This window comes from Platichthys flesus, chromosome 2, assembly GCF_949316205.1.
Source record: "Platichthys flesus chromosome 2, fPlaFle2.1, whole genome shotgun sequence".
In the NCBI taxonomy this organism is placed as follows: domain Eukaryota; kingdom Metazoa; phylum Chordata; class Actinopteri; order Pleuronectiformes; family Pleuronectidae; genus Platichthys; species Platichthys flesus.
Window position 1 is genome coordinate 29,367,753 of NC_084946.1, and position 10,000 is coordinate 29,377,752.

At 47.7% G+C, this 10,000-nt stretch overlaps 2 protein-coding genes across 5 annotated transcripts in view; one reads left to right on the forward strand and one right to left on the reverse strand.

The window, feature by feature from the left end:
- The window catches only part of ddx27 (DEAD (Asp-Glu-Ala-Asp) box polypeptide 27), a 10,393-nt gene extending 7,161 nt beyond the window's left edge, over nt 1-3,232 (forward strand). Inside the window, exons 16-21 of the mRNA XM_062410059.1 lie at nt 1,983-2,079; nt 2,157-2,248; nt 2,349-2,469; nt 2,562-2,655; nt 2,822-2,881; nt 3,117-3,232. Of these exons, the coding sequence (XP_062266043.1) occupies nt 1,983-2,079; nt 2,157-2,248; nt 2,349-2,469; nt 2,562-2,655; nt 2,822-2,881; nt 3,117-3,135 (483 nt within the window). The 3' untranslated portion in view covers nt 3,136-3,232. The remainder of the gene's footprint in view (nt 1-1,982; nt 2,080-2,156; nt 2,249-2,348; nt 2,470-2,561; nt 2,656-2,821; nt 2,882-3,116) is intronic.
- Nucleotides 3,233-3,366: 134 nt separating this feature from the next.
- The window catches only part of LOC133972446 (potassium voltage-gated channel subfamily KQT member 2-like), a 14,569-nt gene continuing 7,935 nt past the window's right edge, over nt 3,367-10,000 (reverse strand). The window contains exons 11-19 of one of the 4 annotated variants that reach the window (XM_062409915.1): nt 8,873-8,902; nt 8,413-8,492; nt 7,926-8,168; nt 7,059-7,106; nt 6,712-6,820; nt 5,664-5,795; nt 5,455-5,575; nt 5,187-5,362; nt 3,367-5,060 (exon numbers count right to left, since the gene is read on the reverse strand). In XM_062409915.1, coding sequence (XP_062265899.1) covers nt 4,460-5,060; nt 5,187-5,362; nt 5,455-5,575; nt 5,664-5,795; nt 6,712-6,820; nt 7,059-7,106; nt 7,926-8,168; nt 8,413-8,492; nt 8,873-8,902 — 1,540 coding nt within the window. In that variant the 3' untranslated portion in view covers nt 3,367-4,459. The other 3 variants (XM_062409923.1, XR_009924459.1, XM_062409934.1) reach the window with 3 other exon arrangements.

Consider the following 10,000-nt stretch of genomic DNA (forward strand, 5'->3'; position numbering starts at 1 on the left):
GACCTCACCTGACCTCACCTGACCACACCTGAACACACCTGAACACACCTGAACACACCTGAACACACCTGAACACACCTGACCTCACCTGAACACACCTGACCTCACCTGAACACACCTGACCTCACCTGAACTCACCTGACTTCACCTGACTTCACCTGACCTCACCTGAACACACCTGACCCCACCTGAACACACCTGACCTCACCTGACCTCACCTGAACACACCTGACCTCACCTGACCTCACCTGAACACACCCGACCTCACCTGACCTCACCTGACCTCACCTGACCTCACCTGAACACACCTGAACACACCTGAACACGCCTGACCTCACCTGAACACGCCTGACCTCACCTGAACACGCCTGACCTCACCTGAACACGCCTGACCTCACCTGAACACGCCTGACCTCACCTGAACACACCTGAACACACCCGACCTCACCTGAACACACCTGAACACACCCGACCTCACCTGAACACACCTGACCTCACCTGAACACACCTGAACACACCTGACCTCACCTGAACACACCTGACCTCACCTGAACACACCTGACCTCACCTGACCTCACCTGAACACACCTGAACACGCCTGACCTCACCTGAACTGACCTCACCTGAACACACCTGACCTGACCTGACCTGAGCTCACCTGACCTCACCTGACCTCACCTGACCTCACCTGAACACACCTGACCTCACCTGAACACACCTGACCTCACCTGAACACACCTGAACACACCTGACCTCACCTGAACACACCTGACCTCACCTGACCTCACCTGAACACACCTGACCTCACCTGACCTCACCTGAACTCACTTGACTTCACCTGACCTCACCTGAACACACCTGACCTCACCTGAACACACCTGACCTCACCTGAACACACCTGAACACGCCTGACCTCACCTGAACTGACCTCACCTGAACACACCTGACCTGACCTGACCTGAGCTCACCTGAGCTCACCTGAACACACCTGACCTCACCTGACCTCACCTGACCTCACCTGACCTCACCTGAACACACCTGAACACACCTGACCTCACCTGAACACACCTGACCTCACCTGACCTCACCTGAACTCACTTGACTTCACCTGACCTCACCTGAACACACCTGACCTCACCTGAACACACCTGACCTCACCTGAACACACCTGACCTCACCAGAACACACCTGACCTCACCTGACCTCACCTGACCTCACCTGAACACACCTGACCTGACCTGACCTGAGCTCACCTGACCTCACCTGACCTCACCTGAACACACCTGACCTCACCTGAACACACCTGACCTCACCTGAACACACCTGAACACACCTGACCTCCCCTGACCTCACCTGACCTCACCTGAACACACCTGAACACACCTGACCTCACCTGAACACACCTGACCTCACCTGACCTCCCCTGACCTCACCTGACCTCACCTGAACACACCTGACCTCACCTGACCTCACCTGACCTCACCTGACTTCACCTGACCTCACCTGAACACACCTGACCTCACCTGACCTCACCTGACCTCACCTGAACACACCTGACCTCACTCATGACATCCCTCTGACCCAATCACAGAGCTTCTCCTTCACACCAGGTCTCTCTCTGACTGTAGCAGCCGCATTAGAACATTTTAAGTTCTTTCTCTTGATTGATGATTTCTCTCGTAGAGGCCGTGGAGGTGAACCAGACATTGATCTGTTTGTTCCGAGGGTTTTAACATGTTTCTAAACAAACCACATTCAAGATCGGGATGAAAATCCAACAATAGATGAAGTTCAAGTAGATTCTTCAAACATTTAAAGTAAAATCTTTAACAGACATGAAGTATCAACAGAAACTAAAATCTAAGTGTTTGTGTTTATAGAACATTAACATGTGGTTTATTAATTGTACTGTGTGGTTGTCTCTCTCACCCTCTCTACCTGTCTGTGTGTGTGTCTCTGTGTGTGTGTGTGTGTGTGTGTAGTTGAGTGTGGCTCAGAAACGTCTCGATGGCTCCGCCTCTGACAGTCAATCACAGAGAGTTTGGTTTCAAACTCAACAAGAGAGAAAACAGAGTCGCGGTGAGTGGTAGTAGTATTGCTACTGTAGTACTACACTGTAGTACTGTGTCTAGTATTTATACTGTTGTCGTTTTCAGTGTCTAAAGCTCTGCAGGAGTTCGACATCGCTCTCAGAGGAAAAAAGAAGAGACAGAAGTTTCTGAAAGAAGGAAAAAAGAAAGACCTGACGGTAATAATTTAATAACAATTATTATCCACAATAATAATGAAATGAGTTGTGGACGTGTCCTCGCATCTCATTATCTTAAACGTGTCCTCCTGTCTCTCAGCCTGAGGAGCGCACTCAGTTCGAGATTTTAAAAGCTCAGATGTTCGCTGAGCGGGCGGCCAAGAGAGAGAGACGACCAAAGAGAGCCAGAGCGATGGCAGAAGACGAGACGCAGATCAAAGGTCAAAAAGATAAACACAAATATTGATACTGATAAATATATAAACATATATGATAAATATGTAAACTTATCAACATCTTCCTTTTTGAGCAGCCAATCCGAAACCTAGTAAAGGAGGAAGGAAGTCGGCCTTTGATAAAGAACTGACCAACACGAGCGGAAAGAATCTGAAACACTACAGAGCTGGGTGAGGCTGTCTGTAGCTGTCTGTAGCTGTCTGTAGCTGTCTGTCTGTAGCTGTCTGTAGCTGTCTGTAGCTGTCTGTAGCTGTCTGTAGCTGTCTGTCTGTAGCTGTCTGTCTAGACTCTACCTTTCTGTCTGTACTCTGTCTAACTGTCTGTACCTGTCTACAGACCGTCCTTTGAGGACAGGAAGCGGTTGGGCATGAACAAGAAGAGTCCCGGTGGCTCCAGGTGAGTTTCACGTCTTCTGAATTGTCTCACTAATTCATCACATTTTCCCATAATGCACTTTGAAAAGGAACTTACAACCAATGGTCACTACCTGATCAATATATCTCATAATGACTAGGCTTCCATTAAGTGTAAAGTAAACATTCTATTGTAAGATTTCCCACCGGCTGACGTTTAAATGAACGATGGAAATGAACTTTATTAACTTCCAGTGACGCTCTGTTCCCTCCATCAGATACAAGAAGAAGAAGTGACAGACAAGATGGCCGCCTCACCGCTCTGCCGTCACTGTGTAAATCATTTCCTGTTTATCAAAGAACCTTCAATAAAGTTTCAGTCATTAAAATAGAACCACTGACTTGGTGTTGTTTGTCGTCATGACAACATCATCAGATCATGTAATTATGTCAAACGAGTCATTTTAAAATGTTTTGTTATTAAATGACGCAGAGACGTCTTTATAAAGAATGAATGAAGGTTTTTTTTAGGTTAGTTTTTTTATTGTTTTTCAAACTGACGACATTTTAACAAACAAACAGTTTTCATATAAACTGATCGTAATCAATCATTAAAACAACTTGAGATAACATCGTGACGTTTGAACATTAAACCAGAAAATAAACGAGTATTTTCTGTAAAAACTAGAAAAGTGTCTTTTCTTTATTGGTAGTGATGAAATGTTTCCATGGAAACAGTAAATAAAGCGTTCTACGTTCATATTAATGAGCATAAAGCAGGTCTCTTCTGTCAGCCAATCAAAGGAGAGCTGCTGTTTCAGGGGATAGATTAATTACACCTGTAGCGCCCCCCTCAGGAACATTGTTTCCACTCTTCACCCCGAGCTCAGAAAGTTAAATACAATAGAATTTTATTTTGGTAAGCTTATCAGCTTCCTGCAAGCGACTGAGCACACTGACTGCCCCCTGCTGGACAGACTCAGTAAGTGACTCAGAAACATTTTCAGTATTATATAAACGTTCCTGTTGAGATTAACGATAATAAAGCAATGAAAGTTTGATGATTACATTGTTTATATTCTTGTTTTTATGACATGACTCGTGTTGTTCACAAACATAATTTAAAGCCCCTCCCCCTGACAGCGTAGAACCGTAAGCAGAGAACGAGGTTCACGCTTCATTAGCCTCAGTCCGTTAGCATGTACGACAAATCCATGATATAGAAAACAAGGTGTCACAGTGACGAGAACGTATCCATGAATCTGTGAGTCAGTGACTGAATTCAATATAAAATATAACAATCACTGAACCTGTTTGAGTTCTTTACACTGGAAGTCAACAACAGTCAGATATTGTCATGGTGACGTGTCAGATATTGTTCAGTTCCAGTTTGAAAACGTTTGAAAATTGATCAATAATCTTCTAATTATAGTTAATCTGTCACAGCAGTGAACCAATCAGTGCAAGAAAAAACAGGGACGTCTTCTTTTCCCATGATGCTTCACTCTCAGCTGGTGTTAATGTCTCTGACGTTTCATTCACATTCTCGAGGCTCTTTAGTTTTCTGCTGGTTCTTCCCTGGTTCACCTTCAGCTCCACCTGGTTCCGGTCTAGACCTGGTCTAGGCCTGGTCCGAGTGTGGTGAGGGGGCACAGAGCTCAGAGTCGGAGTCTGACTCGCCCTCAGCAATGCAGGGGCGGAGGGCGGGGCAGAGGGCGGGGCCTCCACCTCCTCGCCGGTCCAGGTCGGAGGAGCAGAAGCTGTTGAGGAAGTCCAGGTTCTCTCTGGACTGAGAGATGGAGAACCCACTGAAGGAACGTTCCAGCTCCTCGTGGTCCACGGACGGGATGGAGACGGACGCATCACTTTCCAGCTTCACCTCCCCTCCTCCCCCCTCCGTCCCATTGGTCCCCTCCCCTCCCCTCTCCGCCCCCCCTCGCTCTCCCGTGCTCTGCCGGTTGGACCGCTTGCCTCCATGTCTCTCTCCGGCCGGAGGAGGTGGGAGTCGAACCAGTGACCCGCCTCCCACTGGACTTGGTGTGTTGCCGTGGCTACGCTGATGAGGGGGTGGGGCATGTTGAGGGAGGTGGGAGCTGATTGGCTGCCAGGAGGTGGAGGGAGGGCATGTGGGGGTTTTGTAGTGTCTGTGACCCGTGGAGCTGCTGGAGCGAACCATCTTGGTCACATGACGAGTCTTCTCCACTTGGTCGCTAGGCAGCACCCTGCACAACACGTAAACAACATGTAAACAACATGTGAACAACATGTGATACTGATTCTGGTTCTGGTGGCACTGGTTCTGGTCCGACACTGGTCTGATGTGGTCTTCAGTAAGCAGGGACACTTACTGCAGGATCTTGGGGACAGACTGGCTCTTCTCCAGCTGATCCACTGGACTGTGGTAGGGCGGAGCTGGGTCTGGCTCCTTGGATCCAAAGTAGGCGTCGGTCTCAGCCTGAGGGATTCCCATTCGCTGGATGTAGATGTTCACCAGGAAGTCCAACTTTCTCTCCATGGACAGCACCTGTGGGTCACATGAGCGGCAGAGGACCAATCACATTCAGAGCTGAAGCTGCATCAGTAAACCAGCTCAACACACTGGTTGTTAATGGTTACCTGCTTCTCCACCTTCCCCAACCGTCCCATCATGCTTGGATCCTCAGGAAGCTCCTCATTGGCTGCTTTGGGACGGTCTTTGTCTGCAGTTGGTGTTCCTCTGCCAACAATCTGATCCACTCTGCCAATCAGGACACAGAGCAGGTCAGGATCCGTGACACGACAACAGGAAACAGACCCTGGAGCAGCCTCGGAGGTCCGGGTCTTACCTGGACTGGAGGTTCTTGATGCGGGCAAGCATGTCCAGGTGACCGGCTGAATACTGCTCGATCACGTCCATGACGTCATATGGACGAAGACTCTCCTTAAACTTCCTCTTGGACACCATGAAACGCATGATGCTGCGACAGAGGAAACAGGAAGTCAGCTGTGGCCACGAGGACCCCTGCTGGCGGTCCAGTAGGTAACTGGTCTCTGTAGACTACATTCACCTCATAGACCTACAGAGTCCTCAACAAATGGACTTGAGTGTACGTCCAACACGGAGAGGACCCAGAACACGTTAAAGGTGAACTGTACTTTAGTTCATGAAGAAACTCATCAGCTGAACAAATTCCAAACATGTGTTAAGGAGATAAAACCTGTTTATAACACTTGGGCCTAATCACCTCTTATGTAGCTTCAACATGAAACTAGTAATAAGCAGATGTGATAAATCACGATGAACCGGTTCAGTGTTGTTACTGTTTTCAAACTTCCTCTCATTTCATCACTACAAAATGTTCTGGTTCTGATCCAAAGTTCTCAAGTGGATTTGACGAGTTAGTCACATGTTTTATGAATTCTTCTTCACGGCTGAAGATGAAACTCGACAACAAACACACATTTGTTCTTTTCTTCATCTGATGAACTGAGAGTTTGTTGGTCTTTAGCTTGGATCCACTTCCTGAACTGATCCAGAATCTGCTTCAGACTAAAGAACTGAACAGCTGGTCCATCAGACAAGAACCAGCACAGATCAGATCAGCAACAGGAGACGAGCTGTGGACTCCGACACCAACAGGAGTAAGAAGAAGAAGAATGTCTTACCAAACAACGGGACAGAGGAGCAACACAACAGAAAACAATGAACCTAACTCAGACTCACTCTTACCCAGCAGCTGATGGTGACCTTTGACCCTGGGTGAGCACAAACCAATAAAAAAACGTAAAGAATAATGTGAATAAAAATGATTCAGTGCAGAATAAGAGCAAATAAAGGTGAAAAAAAGCGATGATGAATGATGAGCAGAGAAACTGATCAAATGAAACTCGTACCAGATGCCTCTGATGGCGACCTTTAACCCCCGGGTCAGATCCTGGGGCACAAACTCACAGTGGCAGCTCTTGTTGTCGTCAGCCATGTCTTCTCCTGGCAGGCTGGCGTCTGAAACCAACAACATCATCAGTGTCACTCAGCGCCCCCTAGCTGAAGCTGGTGGACCAACATGGTGTTACAGCAACAGGACCAGGAACATGTTCGTCCAGGTTCCAGAACCACACGACCCCTGACCTACGTCCTCTGACCCCTGACCTTCTGGACAGAACAACGCTGATAATGGACGACAGTAGCTCTGCTCGGTGTGTGTGTGTTTGTGTGTGTGTGTGTGGGGGGGGGGGCTGACCTGGGGAGCTCTTCCGTCTGAACTCTTCATCCTGCATCTCAATGAGCACTACAGGAGGAGACAGAGGACACACGGAAGTCTTCATCAGCTCCTCACACAGTCCAACATCCTCAGTTTCACCACAGACACCGTGTCATCACTTAGCCTAGCTTAGCATAAAGACTGCAAACGGGTGGAAACTTTATCATCATGGTGACGACATTCAAAGGCATTCAGTTCCAGTCATGTTCTCATAGTGAAGAATTGAGAAGCTCAGAATCGGGCTGGTTTCCATGCTGACACATCACTTACCACAAACTGTAAACCTGTAGAAACCAGTCAGAATCAATATAAACCAGTCAGATCTAAACCAGAGGGATCCGTTCCAAACCAGTAGTCCCAGATCCTCTCCTTCCACCTCGTTCTCTTCACTATCTCCTCATCTCCTCTTTTAAATGATCTTTTCGATGTTTAGATCAAATCTTTAAACTGTTTAACAGGTTTTTATTCTTGTGTGTTTCAAGAGTCTGATCTTTGTCTTAGAATCTGTCGATGGGTCTGATCCTAAATGAGAAGCTCAGGTCAGGAACGTTTATCATCTTTATATCCTGGATCATTTCTTTCATAATGAGTTCTGAAGGAGGTTTGGTTGTGGATGCAGAAGTGGGAGGGACCACTGGGACAAAGTGCTTCACATGTCACTCAAGAATCACGCCCCAACCACAAGAGGTTCCTGCTCATCACAGGTTCACATAGAGCTTGTTGATATCTGATCACATGACATATCCTTGGTCAGCTGATCGTGCTCATGGCGGTCTCAAGTTGTGGACGTTCAAACTGTGACCCACAGTCAGAGAGTTGTGATTGGCTGTACCCAGCAGGTCTTACCTTCAGAGTTTTGGCGTGAAGCCGCTCCTCGGATCCTGAAGGCCTGTCGGGTTCTGCTGCGTTCTCCGAAGCTCCAGCTCTTTGGAACCTTGCTGGGACTCTCCTCCAGACAAGGCTCCGTGCTGGGGGAGCGTCGCAGGGCCTGGATCCCCCCTGGACCACCAGGACCTCCAGGAACTCCAGGACCCCCACCAGGACTAGGACCCACACTAGGAGCAACACCGGGGCCGACTGTAGGAACCACTGAAGAACGTAAGCAGTGAAGGATGGAGGTTAAGGATGTGAGACACATGAGAATCAGGACTGTAGTTGAGTTCTGTCCCGGTTACTGTTCAGGATATAGTCTGGTCCGCAGGTTTTCAATCAAACCAGTTATTTCATGAACCAGTTCCTCCAGTCTGGTTTAGTGTTCATCAAATAGTAAGTAACAATAAGGTTCTTGCTGGTCGGTGGGAACTTGAACCTGCAGACCTTGGTTCTAACTCACCATGCTGGGGGGAACCTTTCCCTTTGGTTCCTGAGCTGCGGGGGGATGAGAAGACCCGCTCCTTCAGACTGACCTTCTGACTGGAGACACAACAACAGACACGTTTCATCAATATGGTCTGGGATCAGGTCAAGAGACGGGTCCCTGAATGTCCTCTATTGTCCCAATGAGACATGATTCTGGTCCATGACTTCAGATGTTGGCTCTTCATGAACAGGATGATGAGAGAGCAGAACTCCTGACTGAACTCTTTTATTACCCAGAGGTTGTGACCACATCTGAGCATTGGAACGTAGAACATGCAGTTAATCCAAAGGTTTGAACCAACATAGACCATCATGCACCTGGATGGAGGGGGGGGGGGGGGGGGGGGGCTCAGGGTTCATGGGTTCTCCGACTGGATGATCACAAATCTTGGTCTGAGAAAGAAATCAGACATGAAAATAAGATGGACACTGACCTGGGAGATGGTTCAGGCTGGACGTCCTTCCTACAGGGAGACAGACAGAGAGACAGATGGAGAGACATATAGAGAGACAGACAGAGAGACATATGGAGAGACAGATAGGGAGACAGACAGAGAGACAGATAGAGAGAAATATAGGGAGACAGACAGAGAGACAGATGGAGAGACAGATGGAGAGACAGATAGAGAGACAGACAGAGAGACATATGGAGAGACAGATAGAGAGACAGATAGGGAGACAGATAGGGAGACAGATAGAGAGAAATATAGGGAGACAGACAGAGAGACAGATGGAGAGACATATAGAGAGACAGATAGGGAGACAGATAGGGAGACAGATAGAGAGAAAGATAGAGAGACAGACAGAGAGACAGATAGAGAGAAATATAGGGAGACAGACAGAGAGACATATGGAGAGACAGATAGAGAGACAGATGGAGAGACAGATAGAGAAACATATAGAGACATATAGAGAGACAGACAGAGAGACATATGGAGAGACAGATAGAGAGACAGATAGGGAGACAGACAGAGAGACAGATGGAGAGACAATAGAGAAACATATAGAGACATATAGAGAGACAGACAGAGAGACATATGGAGAGACAGATAGAGAGACAGATGGAGAGACAATAGAGAAACATATAGAGACAGATAGAGAGACAGACCGAGAGACAGATGGAGAGACAGATAGAGACAGACAGAGAGACAGACAGACAGAGAGAGAGACAGATGGAGATACAGATAGAGAGACAGATAGAGAGACAGATGGAGAGACAGATAGAGAGACAGATGGAGAGACAGATAGAGAGACAGACAGATAGAGAGACAAATAGAGAGACAGATAGAGAGACAGATGGAGAGACAGATGGAGAGACGGATAGAGAGAGAGAGAGACAGATGGAGAGACAGACAAAGAGACAGACGGAGAGACAGACAGAGAGACAGATGGAGAGACAGACAGAGAGACAGATGGAGAGACAGATGGAGAGACAGATAGAGAGACAGACAGATGGAGAGACAGATAGAGAGACAGATGGAGAGACAGACAGATAGAGAGACAGATAGAGAGAGAGACAGAGAGACAGATGGAGAGACAGATGGAGAGACAGACAGACAGGG